At 31.2% G+C, this 18,581-nt stretch overlaps 2 protein-coding genes and 1 long non-coding RNA gene across 4 annotated transcripts; 1 reads left to right on the top strand and 2 right to left on the bottom strand.

Moving 5' to 3' along the window:
* Nucleotides 1-4,031: 4,031 nt before the first annotated feature.
* LOC105147112 (urea transporter 1) lies at nucleotides 4,032-11,466 on the bottom strand. 2 transcript variants are annotated; one of them, XR_015547753.1, is made up of 10 exons: nucleotides 11,396-11,466; nucleotides 10,784-10,906; nucleotides 10,045-10,164; nucleotides 9,572-9,723; nucleotides 8,796-8,943; nucleotides 7,209-7,295; nucleotides 6,464-6,611; nucleotides 5,432-5,588; nucleotides 5,167-5,325; nucleotides 4,032-4,627 (listed from the first exon to the last, which is right to left on the bottom strand). XR_015547753.1 is itself a non-coding variant. In XM_011057898.2 (10 exons), exons 1-10 carry the CDS (start codon nucleotides 11,432-11,434, stop codon nucleotides 4,559-4,561), a joined length of 1,230 nt encoding a protein of 409 aa, XP_011056200.1. In that variant the 5' UTR covers nucleotides 11,435-11,466; the 3' UTR covers nucleotides 4,032-4,558. The 2 variants fall into 2 exon arrangements, 1 of the variants encoding a protein (XP_011056200.1); XM_011057898.2 differs by having other exon boundaries at nucleotides 5,404-5,588.
* On the top strand, nucleotides 10,029-12,245 carry LOC147907085 (uncharacterized). The gene is made up of 4 exons (XR_015547754.1): nucleotides 10,029-10,117; nucleotides 10,203-11,497; nucleotides 11,807-12,038; nucleotides 12,157-12,245. It is a non-coding gene; the product is annotated as an uncharacterized LOC147907085 (long non-coding RNA).
* Nucleotides 12,246-12,423: 178 nt separating this feature from the next.
* Nucleotides 12,424-15,939, bottom strand: Mcm6 (minichromosome maintenance 6). Its single transcript, XM_011057899.2, has 11 exons — nucleotides 15,694-15,939; nucleotides 15,406-15,549; nucleotides 15,073-15,337; nucleotides 14,762-14,964; nucleotides 14,485-14,683; nucleotides 13,873-14,400; nucleotides 13,508-13,813; nucleotides 13,100-13,442; nucleotides 12,894-13,010; nucleotides 12,644-12,783; nucleotides 12,424-12,563 (listed from the first exon to the last, which is right to left on the bottom strand). The coding sequence occupies exons 1-11, from the start codon at nucleotides 15,783-15,785 to the stop codon at nucleotides 12,459-12,461; spliced, it is 2,442 nt and encodes an 813-aa protein (XP_011056201.1). The 5' UTR covers nucleotides 15,786-15,939; the 3' UTR covers nucleotides 12,424-12,458.
* Between the last annotated feature and the right edge of the window lie 2,642 nt (nucleotides 15,940-18,581).

The following is an 18,581-nucleotide window of genomic DNA, read 5'->3' as shown; positions in this document are numbered from 1 at the left end:
ACGGACAGGGTTGGCGGCGGGCAGGTAGCCGATCTGGCAGGGATGCGTTCAGCCCTACCCCTTCCTGACGACGTCGTTACCACCACCAGCATCACCGACGTCGGCGCCGTCGTCATCGCCAACAGACGACTCTTCTCCCTTCTCCCGGCTGGAGCTGGACTCTAAGGGTGCCAACGAACCGAGATGTTTATCCTTTAAAGTCCTTATTACCTTACTCACACGCGCTTTTTATTCGACACGCAACCGCACCACTTTTAGCGACTTCGAAATGTAGGTTTGTATGTTAATTAATTTGATAAAGAAATATACCGCACGCTCTATAAATTGCGCAGTCTCTTTTTTTCTCCGGATTAGAAATATTGAAAGCTGAACTAAAAAGGATGGTGGCTCTTAAAATATCCAAGAATCAATAGCTTTTACGGTATAAAAAGCTCTCGAGTACTGTAAAACCTTTCAAATATTGCATTTCAATAATACAGAAAGATTTTATGTATCATTAATAATATTAGTTTAATTTCACATGAATTTTATAATTTAATTAAACTTTAATTTATAGTTTAATTATCGATGTATTACTATATATGTACTCATTGTTCTGCAATTAGTAAGTCGATGTACTAAATTAAAACGATTGACCTTTAATTACTCCCAAAATGGCAAATTGCACGTCGGCAAACCGAGAATTACCAGCATTAATTTTAACGTACTATCGTGTAATTATCTATGTGAAAATGTCCGCTACACAGGTTTCGCAGAGGAAAAGCCGACTTTGCGAAGGCATCTGGGCCCTGTGTTAAACCGGGCTTATCGAGATATAAATCATTTTATTACTTGCTGCAACAGCGCAGTTACGGGTTACGTTATAAAGATAGATCGTGATACTCACTGTACCAAACAAAGATAAAATTTTACATTTTAACAACGTCGTAACGTATATATATTTTTAACATTAATAACCATGATTCAGAGTTGAGAAGTAACGCGTTACATGTAACGTCGTTGCCGTTACAATTACTTTTTTTCAATAACCAATGGATACTAAAAACCAATGGATTACATTTTCTTAATTCTAACGTGATAACGCAGCTATATTCCCATGCAGCACTGATCATTACGAAAAATTTTCAGAAATGTTTCAACCTTTCACTTGCAACAATTCTAAAAGGCTTTTGCAATATGAAATGTTTTAACAGAAATGTTTCTAAAATCTGTCACATGCAATAAATTGAAAAACATATTTAAACAGAACAAAAAATCATCATAATGTTAAAATGGCTCCAAAATGTTTATTAAAAATCATTTTTTTAATCAATCACGATTCAGTTTAACATTATTTTGATATTATTATCACTTGTTCTACTTTAATTGCGAGAAACTCTTATATATAAATGCCTTGTTCGGCTTTAATTGCGAAAAACTTTTGCATATAAATAATGATATTGTGTGGAAACTGCAGGTGTGATTTTTAATAGTGATTACGTATATGTGCTTATACATATAATATTATATGATTAATCAAAATAGTTGGCGATATAATTACTTTTTTTGAGAAATACTTTAAGTTCATTTCAATAAGTTTTGTAAACAGATCACAAAACTCTTAAAACATTTTAAGTACATCAGAAATGATATTTAATATGTTTAAAATTGATACTTAAACAATATTTAATTAAATTTATTATATGTCGACAATAATAAATAATAAATTTAAATATTATTTAACTATCAATTAAGTATATATTTAAATATATCGTTTTTATAGTAGTTACTAGAAATAGCTGAAACCTTTTTAATATTTCAAAAAGATTGCAGATTCTTACTGTAACCTTTCATCAATCTTTCAACAAGATTTCATGTGTAAGAATCGCGAACACTTTGTTATTCCAGAATTGTCTCCGAAATGTTGCAAACATATTTCGCAATTTTTATGAAATATTTCACCTTTTAATTGAAATATTTCTGAAATATTTCTGAAAACTTTCGATGCTGTAATGATAACAAATATAACCATTACTTTTATCGTTATTTTATATACGTACGATACATATATGTACAATAGAACGTACACAATTGGAAAATTTGTCTTAAATTTAACAAACTTCACGTGTCCCAAACGATCCATCTAAATTTTTGTATTATTATTATTTTAATACAAGACGTGTATGTTGAGAAGTAACACAAATATTACGTAAAAATTAATGCAAAAAAATATGACATTGGCACAATTTATAAACAAATTATAGAAGCATATTTTTTTCAACAAAATTAACATTTATAATATGTTACATTAATATATTTTATTCATTTATTTTATGTTTAAAACATTGTTAATTTCTTACTAATAAATTGCGTTATTTGAACACTAAAAAAATATTGGATATTAATTTAATACAAAATATTCAAATGACATAATTATATTATGTCAAATTAACCAATTATTTTTGGATACGTTAAAAATTCAGAAATTTTAACATGGATCTATTTTAATATGAATAAAAAATGTTTTTTACTGTGTAATCGAGTTTAAAAAGAAAGTAATATTATGTTTGATTATATTTTGCGATTAATCATTGTAAATTTCGTGTTAAAAATCAATTAGCGATCACATAGATGATTTTAAAGAACTTTAAAGAAAAAGTTATCAAATTTTGATGAAAAAGTAATGTAAATTATAATAACCCGTAGTTTTTGAGAGACGATAAGAAGTTTCTTTTTAAAATCAGTAATGAGTTACTTTTCAAAGAAATAAACGTTAACATAACGAGTTACCTTTGTAAAGAAACTTTCCAAGCCTGCATGCCAAGATTGCATAAATCAAATCTAATAAATTAAAACTAAAAAAATGATGCCAAAATAACGTTAGGAGTAATGATCGTGCAAGAAACCAGAAATCCCGCTCCACTGTTCTTGATTATCAGCTCCCCTTTCTTGAAGAACGAGGTCGAATTGTGGTAGTTTCTGCACGAACGGTAAAGCGCTTTCCTCGCTAGTTTGATTAGATTGATCAGCATCGAGGAAGGCCCTCAGGCTGACCTTTTTTTTGTTAAAACATCCTCGGGACAAATTTCTTTCGTAGGTTGATTGTCGCTATCTACTTATTCTTTCGCTTTGGAAGAATGCCAATTGGATTTTCTTCTTCATATGCCGAATTTTGTTTGTTTTACTTTTCGCAACAGCTTGCCTTCATGCGACTCTGAGAATTGAAATCCAGAATCAATATCCAATAGCAGTAAGCAATTGAGCTTCATATGACTCCCTTGGTGCAATTTTGCTTCTTCGGAAAATCTGGCGATCGAATTTATAACCCTTGATAGCCAAAGCGTCGAAATAAATTTCATCGATCGACCTGTAGCTTCTCGCAGTTCAATAAAGGCACCCCGTCGAAAAAGCACTTTCCACGAGAAGAAACCTTCATGTATCATCTTCTCTCCTATGTTCTGGATCGCCCACGTGAAATAAGACGATTAGCACGTACGCCATTATCTGGAAACGCGGCGAAGAATCATGGTGGAATCAAGAACGTTCCTAAGACATTAGCGCAAGCTGCATACGTAAAGGAGAGCGTACGTGCATGGTTTGAAAAATGAGATTTTTTCTTTAAAATGAAATTATTCTACCAAATTAATTTTATTGAATTTATTTGAATTTATTAATTTTAATAATTCTTGAATTTTTTTATAGTAACAATGTATAACTTTCTATAAGTATCTCAATCTATTTTCGTAAATTCTTCATCTTGTGCTTTCAAAAATTTTAACATATTATTTTTGATAAATCAGAAATGCAAGCCAATATAAGCCGACAGTATAGTAATGTATAAAACTTGTATGTATTAGTATTAATAATAATAAATAAACAATAATAATAAACGTTTCGACCACAATTAAAGTCAATGTAAAATCGAAATTAAATATTAAGCATTACAATTTGGTACAATATGAAAATATAATCGAGATGCTTTGTAAAACTAGAAATATGTCGCAAGTTTAAAGTTAAAAATAGTAGTCCAAGAATAAAATCACCAACCGTTTGTATTTATCAATGTATTTGGCATGAAATACATAATTTGATCAGTCAGATATTAAAATTAAAATATCTTTACTGATCTATATAAAGAATATTGTACAGGATGCAAAAGAGTAGTTACATTTACCTTACTTTCGTCCATCTGCGTAATACAAATCTGATTTCTACTAGCAATCGTTGATGCTTGAAAGACGTATATATTCGCAAGTTTCGCAAGAATAACTTTATCTATTCCGCATGATCGAATTGGCAGAAGGATAATTCCTTTTCAAGAAGATACAAATGGCAAACTCGGTTATTGGATTGACGTTAGTTAAATTGAAGGCCATTGTCAGAAATACACAGCAAGTTCAATGAAGTTAAATGATCGACTGTTAGTCATAAATATTTAAAAATAAGAGTGATTTGTACACATAAATTCTTAAAAGTGAAAGATTATTTTAAATGATTATGATGGTATGAAAAATGTTTAAAATTAATACCTACTATTGTAATCTAAATTATAATTATATATTACTTAGAGAAAAGGCTGTTAATTATTTGATGGGATTAGTCTCTTTTCATTCCCGGTGACGAGCTCAAGTTCTTCCGCAGTACCTTCCTATAATAATACATAAATTTAAATAACATATTTTAAGTTCGTATTTATTCAATATGTAATTTATAATGTATGGTCTAATTTTACATTATTTGTAATAAAAAGATAATAATTATACATTTCGTCCACATTTAATTTTAGTAATAAATTTTTCAATCTGCCTCTTTCAGCTTTTCGAACTTTTTACTGGATTATTATTAATTATAATTATAACATCAGATTCGATAATTCTATTTCTTTTTTTTTTGGGCTCTGATTTGTCAGGTAGACAATTAAACCTTCGCATAAGTTGAGAGTAGGGCAGAAATCAATTTCCGTCCTTCTTGTAGGGCGTGGTTTTGATGGGTTCTGAGAGCCATCTTATCGCGAGAGAAGTTTCAGTCACAAATCAGGTTTAGGCAAGACGGAATTTGAAATAAGCCACGATGATAAAGTACGCCGTTTATCCCGATTTCTATCATCGCGAATATAAAATTTTATATTTAAAGTGTGACGAAAGAGAGAGACTTGCGAGAGAGCATATGAAATTGGGAGAGAAGTACCTTTTGAAATGCACGACGTACGACATAATAATAACGTTGTTTCTCAGGGAAGGTATAGGATACAGGCCACGGAAACGTTGGATCCTCCCTGCCTTCACTCAATTTAAGAAATAACGAAGTCGCTATCACAAACGGTAGCGACAGCACCGGTAACTGCATCTAAAATATCGATAAAATGTAAAAGTCAGCGAGATATTACGAATTAATCGAGTAGAAAGAAAGAGAGGCTTCAGTCACTTTTACAAATATCGATTCTATGGCGTACTGCAGGAGTGGAGTGTAAATAATCGCCATAATGGTGGCGGCGGCTGTTTGGCCGTTCAGCACCAACAGATTTCCACCCAAAGCAGCTCCGGTCAAGAGACTATTGTATCCCCACATCCCGCTGTAGGTTTTGTGTTTATCTGCTCCGAGTTCCAGGCCTAACGAAAAATTTATGTCAACGATAATTTATCTCTTCACGCTTTTACTTAAAAACATGCTCTTGCTTTCAGCTCCCTCCTCCCTTCGTGACAGCATTCACTCAGCAAATTTTAATCACTTTCTATGCTTCATTGAACATATATTAAAAATGTGCAAAGATCAACAATTTCTCTCATCTCTCCTCTTCTCCTCTTCTCCTCTTCTCATATAAAGAACAATTTCGCTGAAAAATTTAAAATTCTGAAAATAATTTTGTTAGAAACTAAAATGATGAGCAATATTGCAAAAAGTTTTGATATTCTAGCAATCAGTTTGGGTTTCTGACAAAATTATTTTGATACTCCAAAATTGCTGTCCGCTAAAATTTGACCTTTTTTGCAATACGAATATATAATTTAATATACATGTATATTTTATGTACATTTTAATAAACTAAATATGAATAATCATTTCCGATAATTTTGCCTATTAAATACGTTAAAAACGTGTATTACATATAGGAAAAGAGCTATTTTTAAATTGAAATATCTCGAAAAATTATATCGAAACGAATCAAAGTGCATTTTAAAACTAAAAGTTGATATTTTTATAGGATACTAATAAAATTTAAAGAAAAATTTGATGCTGATGCTATATGAAATCCTCAAAATCATTTTTGTCTCATTTTTTTCAAAATTGACATACTAGCTAAATTTTATCAACAGGCTTTGTTCAACAGGCAAAGATACATCGATAATGATTATTTACATTTGCAAAATCATATTTCTGATTTGTATCCAGTAAAACTTTAAATCTTTCAACAAAATCGTTTTTATCGTACATATACTTTCCTACTCCTTTTTGTGTAAATATCGTATAACAATTATTTAAATACCTGCGAATGTTCCGCAAAGAGCGCCGAAATACGAAAATACGGTTGTTACAGGCGAGTATATTAACATTGCCAGGTATATGATAACTCCAAGGATCACATTATCGACTCCGAACAGCTGTGACGCGGAGACAACGCTGCCTCGTACAACCTGAAATATGATTTAACTTTGAGAACAAGCAAATAGATTGATATCACAATTTATATACCTTTTGCAACATTTCCCTCGAGCAACAGAAGATATGGATATATTTACTTCCATTTTACTTTTATACTATTATATCTCACAAACACACAGTTATTCTGAGCAGCTACAAAAGAGATTCTGTTCCAACAAATGTCTCTCAATATTGTAACAATATTCAATAAATCTAAAGTTACAAGTATCGTCTATCTATAAGTAACTGTATCAAGATATAAAGAATGCTGTGCCTTGACGTATGCATGTACAACATTATCCGTTACAAAATCACAGTGTCAATATATGTGGCTTTCATTGTAGCGAAATGCAAAGCAATTAAACGATAAAAATTGTTTTCAAAAAGTTTGTTAAAATATGTTATGTAATAAGATTTGACTATATAATGTATAAGCGTATTTACAATTGGCAAAGTAATCACGGGTTCTGACGTACGAAACTGTGCAACTAATGAAGCTTTGTAGTACTTCTTAAGACCCTCGAGATGCTAATATATATGCAAAGTCAAGAATATAAAGTTTCAAAAAGTAGAACATGAGTAAACTCTACCATTCCCCAGTCGATGTAAACGCTGGTCGCATTCTGCTCGTAGAATCCGGCAGCATCCGTTGTCGTTGTCTCACTTGTTGCATTGTCCTGAAAACAATGAGAAAGTCTTGCACAATAACCCGCGTATGATAGAGAAATGCACACGGCAGTCATTCGACGAGTGTAGAGAAGATTCAAACTATTTTATGATGAAATATGCCTCACGGAGAAGTAATTTATGTTTCGCCACGCGCGCATCCAGTTCGGCCATAAATTTTTGTAATATGAGGAAGAAACTTTTCACCTTTTAGATGAGAAAGGAAGTACACGCACTTGCGATTTTTACAAATTTCCTTATTTACCATTAAATTTTCCGTACATGAGCGTATCATAAAGTTTAACAAGAGTACAAAGTTAATTTTTCTCATTATCGCGAGAATCCTGGTGGATAATAGAAGTAATGGCACGATGTATGAGAAGTTAATATATTTACATATAAGTGAACAGAACCACCCAACTGAGCAATATTTTCAAATATTCCATTGTTGTAGAGCTGTTTGTTAACGGGAAAGAAACGTACAGGCCGCGAAAAAGAGAAACGCGAAGAGAACTTGCCCAATATTTAACTAAAACAAACAACCGGCGACTAGTTAGGGCGAAATAAATCCGAGCCGAGGTAAGTTATCGTCGACGGAGTTGTTCGTGCTGGAGTTTGATCAATACGGAGAAAAGCCATGCTCCGACCCACGGAGGATAGCATTCTCCCTCGTGAAGGCACGTCAAATATGTATGGTCTGAATACTGAGAGCGCTTTTCCAAGCGAATTTTATTTCGCGCCGAAGCCTCCGCCCTATTCTCATCAAATTTGCTTTCGTTCGGGACCGACATTCCCTAAAATTGTGATTTTATCTCAATTATTTATTTACTGTTGTTTTAAATGAGGGTAGCATTTATAAGTAAAGTGTCTTTTGCATGTTTCATAAGTCTTATGTTTCCCCTCTTTTTATTTTATTTGTGTGTGTGTGTGTGTGTGTGTGTGTGTGTGTGTGTGTGTGTGTGTGTGTGTGTGTGTGTGTGTGTGTGTGTGTTGTACATATATATATTTAACCCGGAGCTGACACCAAAATTTGTAACACAATTATTGACAGATCTCATTAAGGCTCATTTAATTTATGCTAATTAAAAAACACTAATTAATATTAAGATCTTAAAATGACACTCGTATATAAAAAAGAATGAATATTAAGTATATTTTAATAAGAATAAAATTTGCAAATGTAATATAAAAAATAAAACCATTTGATATTTTTGACAAAAAAATTTATAATTAAATGAATCTAATAGACGCACCGTTGACTTCAGAGAAATACGGAGATTATCATTAAACGATTTTTATTATATTAGCTTTAATTTCTTTAGATAAAAAAGCATTAGTCTTTACTCATAAATTGCAAAATTATAACATTTCATATTTATTGATTCTATCTAAAATTATAGCATTTTTTAAAATATTCATAATTTTTAATAAAATTTATTTACCGTTAATTCTATATAATAATGTATATATCTAACTAATAAATATATCAAGCATATATAAAATTGCTTTACCATTTCAAACATTGGTTCCACAGGTTTAGTTACCGTGTCCACGCCATTCTGCGTTGAGAGGGCGAAAATCAACGCAAATTCCACCAAGTTAAATGGCCATGCTGTGCATGAGAATTTATCGCTTCTCAGGGACCGCGTGAGATAAACACTGGAAAACATTAACAGGAGCTGTTAAAATTTGCGAATGTTACTGCTCAGCCGCAATGTGGATGACAAGTGAACTCCGACTAACTCTGGTAATCCAGTTTGCCGCATAATCTACCGTCGCAAATTATTCCAGATATCTTGCTCGAAATCTCAAATCGAGACTGTCACGATGCGTTTCACGTTAGTTTCTATACGTTTAACTCGGTATTGTCTAAACTCATAACGTTATCCGTAAATTCATAAAGTTCTGGCTTAAAGCTTATTATTATGCGTGCAACTATGCATCAATGTATACAAACTGCTATTCTCTCTGACAACATAATCATCAATTTACATTAATTTGCGTATATTTTAGCTTAATTAAATATCAGTATCGCCATTAAGATGTTATTTATAAATAAATAATTTGTTATTTATATGCAGAATTATTTCACACGCATACCTGTACTGGTGTTTATTCGAACATTGTTCCCGGGAGGGTATTTATCGTTTATCATTTTCGTGATACGTATATTTCGAGTTCATTTAATCGATAGAATTTACAATTATAAAGTGTCGTATTTACGGTTTATCCGTATTATTATATAATATTTTAAATACTTCATAGAATATGAAATAATCAGATGTACCTGAGTATCGTCGCCAGGAGCACAAGCAAAAAGCTGAAGGAATCGAAACTTCCATAAATCTGCGGTATCAGAGCATACGATATCGCTCCAACTAGTACAGGATTGAAGACGCTTAATCCGTTTTCTACAATATTGTCGGGTTCTCGTATGAGCTGCAAAAAAACGAAGGATCCTTAAATCGCGTTAAGATCGTAACGAGAATTCCACGCTGGAACTTTTCCTCGAGTCGCTATCAGGCGAAAAGCGGTGCCGCATTGCAGTGATTTTTCCTCGTGTGCACGCAAACGGTCCATTAGGTCCGAAAGAGATGAAAAAGAGATAGCGAGCGTTCGTCACGATGCATCGTCGCGTATGAATAGCGAAATAGAAACAAGCCGTCCGTCTCTTGGGCGCAATGCGGCAAAAAAGCGTAGTTGCATTTTTTGGCAAGAACAGACCATTTGACATTGCGACTAATGATTAATAAAACATACCACGGACAGTAAGAGGCCAAGGCCGGCGGTGGCCGCAGACAACGCCAATGTACCTGGTGCTACCGCAGCCAAGGTAACTATTACCAGCAGCCCGCTGAGAGGATTATTCGCAAAAACAATCTGCAACGTTAATTAAAACCAATTGACGTTAATTAAAGATATGTCTGGCGATTCCTGTGCGACATTTCAGCGGTGACGCATAAAAAGGTAACGATCTTACTGCTAATACTGAATTCTTTTCATCGAGAAGAATCATTTTTGAAGAGTCAACTTTCATAAGACGGCTTTCATATAACATTCTTTAAACTTTCATATAACATTCTTTAATAACAATGAAGTAATTTTTTTATAAAAATATGAGACATTATTTCTTTGTTCTTTTATTAATAAGGATTACAAAGAATTTTCTAGTATTCCTTTTTATGTTTATCCCACGCAATTATAATAATACCTCAAATGTGACGAAGATACATAATTATCTCAAAAGAATACTTATAAAAGTTAGAATTAGGTCATGCGTATAAAAAAAAATTTATCCTCAATAATGTAAACGTTTCGACCCTTAATTTAAGTCATTTTCAGTACATAAAATTCAAATAGAATAATAAAAGTTATTCTATTCACATTATATCTATCTTTCTATTTCTTAGCTTTTCATTCAAAAATAACCACAAGTTACGCAAATTGTAACATTATAAAAAATAATATATTTACAATACGTTCAGATTTTATCACTCACCTGTCCAAATCCACGTAGAAAAGCATCAAGTAATTGCACCGCGTGCCAAATTCGTCGTCTTTTGTGTGCAAAGAATTCCTTCAAAATCGTAAAGTCGCCTACGCACGCTACCCATGTTTTTTCCTGTTGATTTATTTTATTTTTTTCTTATGAAAGAAGGAATTAACACAATTAATAAACACTTTTTATGCACATAACAACTTTCTACACAATAAAAAAAAAATTAAATTCTTTTATTAATAAGAGGAAAATTTTATTTAATAAACAATGTATGTCATATTTTTTATTACAAATTTTAAACTAACCATTAAAATTTGCAACTAAAAAAATACGATTTGTAAGAAATATGCAATTTAAATGTTTTTAACTAAAGGATAAGTTTTTAACTAAAAGGATATTTTATATTCAAAATAAAAATAAATCGTGAAACTTATTTTTTCGATGAAAATAATAATGTTTTATGAATACTTCTCGTATGACTGAAATAACATTAAGCACAAACAGAAGTTATCAGGAGATATATGATATAATTTTGTACGTTATCATGGATTTATGTCATCGTGAAATTCACTTTCACACACTTAAATATAATAAACTTCAAATAATATTCACTTGTCGCAATTCTGCTGTCGATACCTCTTGCGCAGACATCGCGTAACATCAAATGGCGAAGTGACGTTCCTAATTACTGCACAGAACACTTCTACATAAACAGTTAAGACATTTGTTACATACTTTGTGTACATTTAAGCAGCGATAAAGCATGTGCTATATATATCCTCATTAAAATTGTATTGATGAATGTATAGAAGTAACATAGTCTGCCAATCACGTTAAGCTCTATAAATAATTAAATTTTAATACAAATTGCTACAAACATGAAAAGATTTTTAAGATAATTTACAAATTTTCATTACTGATTTTGTAAACGGCTTTATAAAAATGTAAAATGTACATATTATGTTTATAAATTTTACATTTAAAATAGACAAAGTGTTGCAAACATCTTCTTTGATATCGTAGGTATACTTAAAATAATCCGAATCTATTGAAGTTACTGAAGCTGCTGTTGATTTCAGCGTTCAATCTAGAACAGATTCATTTTCAAGCTTTGAAATGTGTGTTAATTAGCGCATCATAGCAAATAGTCATACGTTAATTATTATGACTTATAACCATGATAATTAAAGTATTCTTGAAACAGATACCAGACGAGATTACTTTGTATATTTTATGGTATCTCATTTATAAATAAGTATGTATTTAAATAAATAACATTTTAATTTTGACACTATGAAAAAACAGATCTATTCTTATTTAAAAAAGGTATTGTTTATATCTCGGCATGTCATAATTAGATCGAATTATTTCAGGTGTCAACAATGTTAAATATGGGACATAGCAAACAAGTTATTTATAAACCCCCCCAGAAAGTGTTTAAGTAGATAACAAGGAATGAATGAATGTTTTATCGATGCTATAAAAAATGTTTTTATTATCGTCAGTAGTTGAAAATACTATAATTCTGTAAAGTTCATAATACTAATTCAAGTAAAAAAATATAATATTAATACATTACATACATATATAAGATAAAATAATATTTTTAAAACATATGCTTTTCTTTATAAAATAATAAATTGTTTTTTTTTTCTAGGCACATCAATTCTTAAAATTACATATCCATGACATAATTGGGATGAACAACAAGTAAAGGATTCTCATCTTCTCCATCTCTACTGCTTAAGCTGGTCGTTGTTAAAGGTATTATAATTTGATCCTAAAAATAAAATTTTGCAATAAATTATTATAAAGTATAAATATATCAACTATAAAATATATGAAAATATTGATACATACATGATATGTTAGTCTATCAATAATCTTTTCAATAAAGTTTTTCTGATCTAGTAACTCTTTTTCTGACTCTAGTTGATCTGGTATTTGATCAAGATACCAAGCAATTAATTCGGATTTCCGTATGCCACCTCTAGTGTCATCTATTAAAAAATATTAATTTAACAGATAGATATATAATAAAAATTTAACAGATAGATATATAATAAAAAGTGTGGTAATAGTGATTGTTATTTCAATATAATAAAAGTACCTTCGCTCTCTTCCACGCTTCTCATATGAAGAACTAGCATATTCGACAAATTTTTATACTCCTCAAAGGTCATAGTTAATTTTTTCTTTGACGGTTCGTGCGACGTTCCATTAGACGCTAATCAATTAGTAAAAGTAAATATTAACTTAAATATATGTAATAAGTATGTTACCCTTATATACAGTAAAAGAACTATGCAGACGTACGTGTTGAAGGTGGTGCATCATCATCTCCTGCGTTGCCTCCTGCGTTAAATGCTGCCATGAGCGGTGGTGGCTCATCAATATCCATACCTAAGTTTTCATTGTTCATGCCTTCTTCGAGATCTATATCAGGCTGTTCTACCGTAATTATACTTTTCTGTAACAATCGTTTCGCTTCTTTCACATGCTTCACTGTTACTTCGTCCATACATTCCATTTTCGCCAATGCTTCAGACAATCTAATCATGCTCTCTAACTGTCTCACGGTGACCCTCCATTTACCACTTCCACTACCTGTTCTTTGTCTGAGAACTGTGTAATTTTCGACTAAAAGCTCAGCAGCTTCCTAAAAATAAAATTAGCTAAATATAACTTTGATATCGCCAGGTAATTTACTCCAATGTATTTTACCTGACTTAAAATGGGTTTAAACTGTTTAGCAAAATTGATATATCTGATAATCTCATCTTGTTGGTATACCACTTGAAGATCATTCAAGTTATCACAATGTAAATCTATAATTCTTTTGGCAATTGCGTTATCAACAATTTCGTTACATTCGTCCAGCACCACAAAGAATAAATCAAATCTCGACATAATAGGTGCGGTTAATTGTACATTCTGCTGTAATGATTTTCTCCTGTCATATCGTCCACCAATGGGGTTTGCTGCTGCTAGTATAGAAGTTCGAGCATTTAAAGTTGCTCTTACACCAGCCTAGAAACGTGGAATCTAATAAATCAAAGTTCCTTGTACATTGTGTAAATTTTAAATACCTTAGTTATTGAAATTGTCTGCTGTTCCATAGCTTCGTGAATCGCGACTTGATCCTTTGGATCCATTTTATCAAATTCATCAATGCAGCAGATACCATGATCCGCGAGCATCAACGCCCCAGCTTCTATGACAAAGTCCGAAGATTCTTCATCTCGTACAACTGCAGCCGTCAAACCAGCTGCGCTCGATGCCTTTCCAGATGTGTAAACTGCTCTGGGCGAAAGATCGGATACACATTTGAGGAATTGAGATTTGGCGGTACTGGGATCGCCGACAATGCAAACATTGATATCTCCTCTCAGCGACGTGCCCTCCTCTGTAGTTTTTGCTACACCACCAAAAAACATCAGTGTAATTCCCTTCTTAATTTCGTCATTGCCATGTATAGCGGGAAAGAGGCTAGAAACTATGTTTTTATATAAATTTCTATCGCGACTCATTTCGTAGATCCGATTCCACTCTGCTTCTGTCATCCGTTTCTTCATCGCTTCTTGCGAAATTTCTTCCATTGCATCTGTACCTCCGAACTGAAACAATATAAGATCAATCAAATATATATTTTTCTTAAAACATAGACATATATTTTATTTCATGTGCTTGCTTTTGTTTACCCTTGCACTCGTATTAGTAACGCTGCAGGCAAGGAATGCCATTTTATATGTCAGTTCCCTAACACCAAGCGCCTTAAGACCAGTTACACCTTCCCTCTGCTCATTATTTCTGGTTCTTGGTCCAATTTCAGCCTTAGCACTTGGCAAAGTTAATGCTCCTACATCTGGTACTACTATAAGAGTTCCAGTGAAATCATATCTGTAAAAATATGAATGATTTTATTAGTTTTCAATTTTAATTTTGCATATATTAAAACGTTTGTATTTTTAAATCTACCTGTCACCAGCTTGCACTGTCTCAACTATCTCAGATCTCAGAACAATTTCAAGAGAGCGAGGTATAGAACCTCGAGGAAGTTCAGCTTGAGTTTCTTGAATTCTCACTTTTTGAAAGTCGACAAATATTGAATTATCTACATCCAACAAGAAACGGCGTCTGTTACTACAAACTGGATTAGAACAGATTGTTGGATTTGTAAACTGAAAACAATGAAAATTGAAAACAACTGAATCAAAGATATTCAGATGTGTTTTATACATAATATAAATATATTTAAACCTTCATATATATATATTTATTTTTTATACCTTAAATTGCTGCTCTACATTTTTAATATACGCATTACAGTCCATACAAATAAATGTACCAAGGACTAATTCTGGATGAACAGGATGGGTTCGTACCACCTGTCCAGATATACGAGTCAAAGTACCCAACAGCGATGTGTTTAATTCTCTTAATTTATGCCTAATAGGTACGTCAGTAAAACTGACATAACATTCCTTATCTTTTGGTAAATTTCCCACATCTTTAACGAAGTTGCTTATGGCTTGACATAAATATGGATATACTCTATAACAAGATAATTTTTATTTCTATTTCTCATAAATAAAAAAAGATAATAATCACTGATTATAAACCTGTAATATTCCTCAATTATAGTTGTAGCAAGCATTTGATTATATGCTTCTGTATCATCGAAAGACACTTCTAGTGTACATCGTTCTGGACTGATAAGTTCTTTAGCTGGCTCCAGGTATTTAACAACTTCAAATTCCTTAAATCTGTGATAGAAAAATGATCAATAAAGAGAGAATTAATTATTAATTTTCAACTTTAATCCAAGCAAGTCAAATTAAATTGAAAATATATCCTAAAATTTATATCATTTATGATGTGAAAGATATTCAATCTTTATGAGAAATTACCTCTCCAGAAAATCTTGAAACAATTTTTGACACTTGACGCCAACCTCATCTCGCACACGTGCTAAAATAGCTTGTTGGGGAGCAGCATCCATTTCATCAATGAATTACAATAAAATACGTTATATATATATATATTCAGAAAAGTACAATAAACTGAAGTGAATAATGAGTAAAGTGAAGCTGATATTATAAACAAGTGTGATAGAAATTTGGCGGGAAGACAAGCTTTAAGTACGTTCTCAGGAATCTGACGTTTCCATTAAGGCGAATATCTATGTTATTAGGTCTGTTCTTTTTAGCTAAAGTTCTTGCACGGCTCAAGAGTGTTCTATCGAGACAATTTACGCATTCACTGGCATCCATCTGACATAAGGGATGGGGGGGTCTTTGCATATAATAAATTAATCACTAAGATATACTTGTAATTCTCTGTAATGTTAAAAATATAAATGTCAAAAAATAAATAAGAAGTTAATATTTAACCATTACATTAGTCAAAGCTCTAATCTTTACAGACTTATTTAAATAATAAATTTGTATATTAAATATACAAAGAAAAATTGATGATTATTCTGAACATCAAATTTTTAATTAGAAATCATTCAAAATTATTAAAATGACTTTTTTGATATTCAAAATAAAATCCAAATTTAAAAAAGTATTAAAATTAAATATTTATTAAACTTGTTAAATTAAAAAATAATTTTTGTTATCACATGTTTCGTCGATTTGTATAATTTACGTCTATAAAGCAACGATAAATTTGATTTACTACGACAAGATAAATGCTATCTGTATTGAATAGATATATTCAGTGGATATAAACATTTCAATAGATGTATAATTTACCAATAATTATTTCGCAAATTACAAAAGTAAACATAATAGCATTTATCTGGTTTACATAAATTTTATATTACGTATCTAATACTATTATACATACATTTATTTATAATAAAATTAATTACAATATTAACATAATTAAATAATTTGTACATGTACAAAGAATTTACAAAAATTTAATTTCGGAGGAGTTGAAAATTCAATGAAATTTAAAATTATGTACCTATAATTTGATTTATTTTCATATTTGATAATTGGAACAGAATGCTGACAATAAATAAGATTTAAAATTAAATTAAAAATTTATTTAATTTTTAATCCCTTCTTTCTAATTAGTAAACGTATAATGTCTATATATCTCTATCTACATATCACATAGTTTATTAGTTAGATTTATTATATCTTTTAGTTTTATTATAATCGTTCCTTTTAAAATAAAATTTAATTACTCGATCGCGAAATTTATTTAAGAGTTTAATTTTATTCATAATAATTTATTATTATTTTGTGTTTATCCCTATCTATCCATACTTATTGTTCCTATACAGTTCCTACCTATACATGTCCTACCTACTCATATTTTTATTTATTTGTACCTATCGTGTATCCTATCTCCACCCGTATTCTTACCTAATTATTATTGAATTAATGAATTAATGTAGTAATGTAGTAATTCTCTGTTAAACGCAACAATTAATGCCGCGTTCTCCTAATCATGTCCTATCGCGATTGATAAATTTAGCGGAATAACTTAATCGCGATCATATTAAATAAATGAGCAATACATAATAATAATAAAATATATTTTTCATCTTTAAAATAAAAAAAGTTAACAAATAACAAGGCTAATGAGAATCGCGTGGATAATCAAGCGCAAGTTTTTGCCGAATCTATTTTATATTTTTTAATTGTTTTAAATAAGTAATCAGTTATTTTATCGAACCTTGATTGGCATTATATGCAAGTTTAAAGAATTTTTAAAAACACAGAATAATTTACAGCAATAGCACTGTCATAAATTAATTGTTTAGCTAAAAAAATGAAATAATTGATGAATAAATGATTGATAAAATATTTAATACTGTTAGCCAAAGCTGCATTTAGCGCAAAATATTCCGCAATATTAATAAAATTTGCGTATCTTTATATAAAGGATATATAGAATATTATCAATTTTTAATTATTTACGAATCACTTAAAAGAATAATAAAAATTAAGATATAATGTTGAAATATCAAAAATATTCCAACCATGCATACACAAGTACTGATTACGTTTACAATAACCGCGCAAATATTATAATATAGGATTTAACAAGGGCTAGAGATGCCATAAAGTAAAGTGCGAAATGTATGACAATATCCGTTTGTCAAAATGAGAATAATTGAATAAATCGTGAATATTTTTCATACCTAATAATTGTGTATAATCTAAACGGTGTCCGGTGAAAAGTGAGGGGAAGAGTCGCGCGGCGAAAACAGGCGAAAAGCGCGGCGGGGGGGGGGGGGGGTTGTCGCGCGGCGAAAACAGGCGAATAGCGAGGGGGAGCGACCCTACGTCATCACTTTGGCATTCGCTCAGCGAGCGCGAAGGAAGACGAATGTGTGGTACGATCGCTCCGGATATCGCGCATTAATCTACGAAAATTAGATATCCACGAACGCGAATTGACGATTAATTACGTAAGGATGCCGAAATAGTAATGTTGCTCGAAACTAAGGTGTGTACTAAGAGTTATATCTCAATCTTTATTACTCTCTTTGATGATTTACTTTCAAATAAAGATGAATAATTATACATTCTTTAGATAAAGATAAACGCTAACAGTTTTTAAATTATAAAACATTTTTATATAACACATAAATGTAATAATGGGTATTTCATGTTATACATTTACAGAGATATATAAATTAGAGATATCTAAGAGCGGTATTCATAGTCCGTTCTTATTTCAAGACTGTCTTAAGACACTAATACGGCCCTCTGATTTGTGATTTCTTAAAATTGTACTTAAGACGATCTTGAATATAAGTTCCAACACTATG

Source organism: Acromyrmex echinatior, chromosome 16, assembly GCF_024713525.1.
Source record: "Acromyrmex echinatior isolate Ae372 chromosome 16, ASM2471352v2, whole genome shotgun sequence".
In the NCBI taxonomy this organism is placed as follows: Eukaryota; Metazoa; Arthropoda; class Insecta; order Hymenoptera; family Formicidae; genus Acromyrmex; species Acromyrmex echinatior.
The sequence above is the reverse complement of the archived record's forward strand: the minus strand, read 5'-3'. Positions and strand labels throughout refer to the sequence as shown.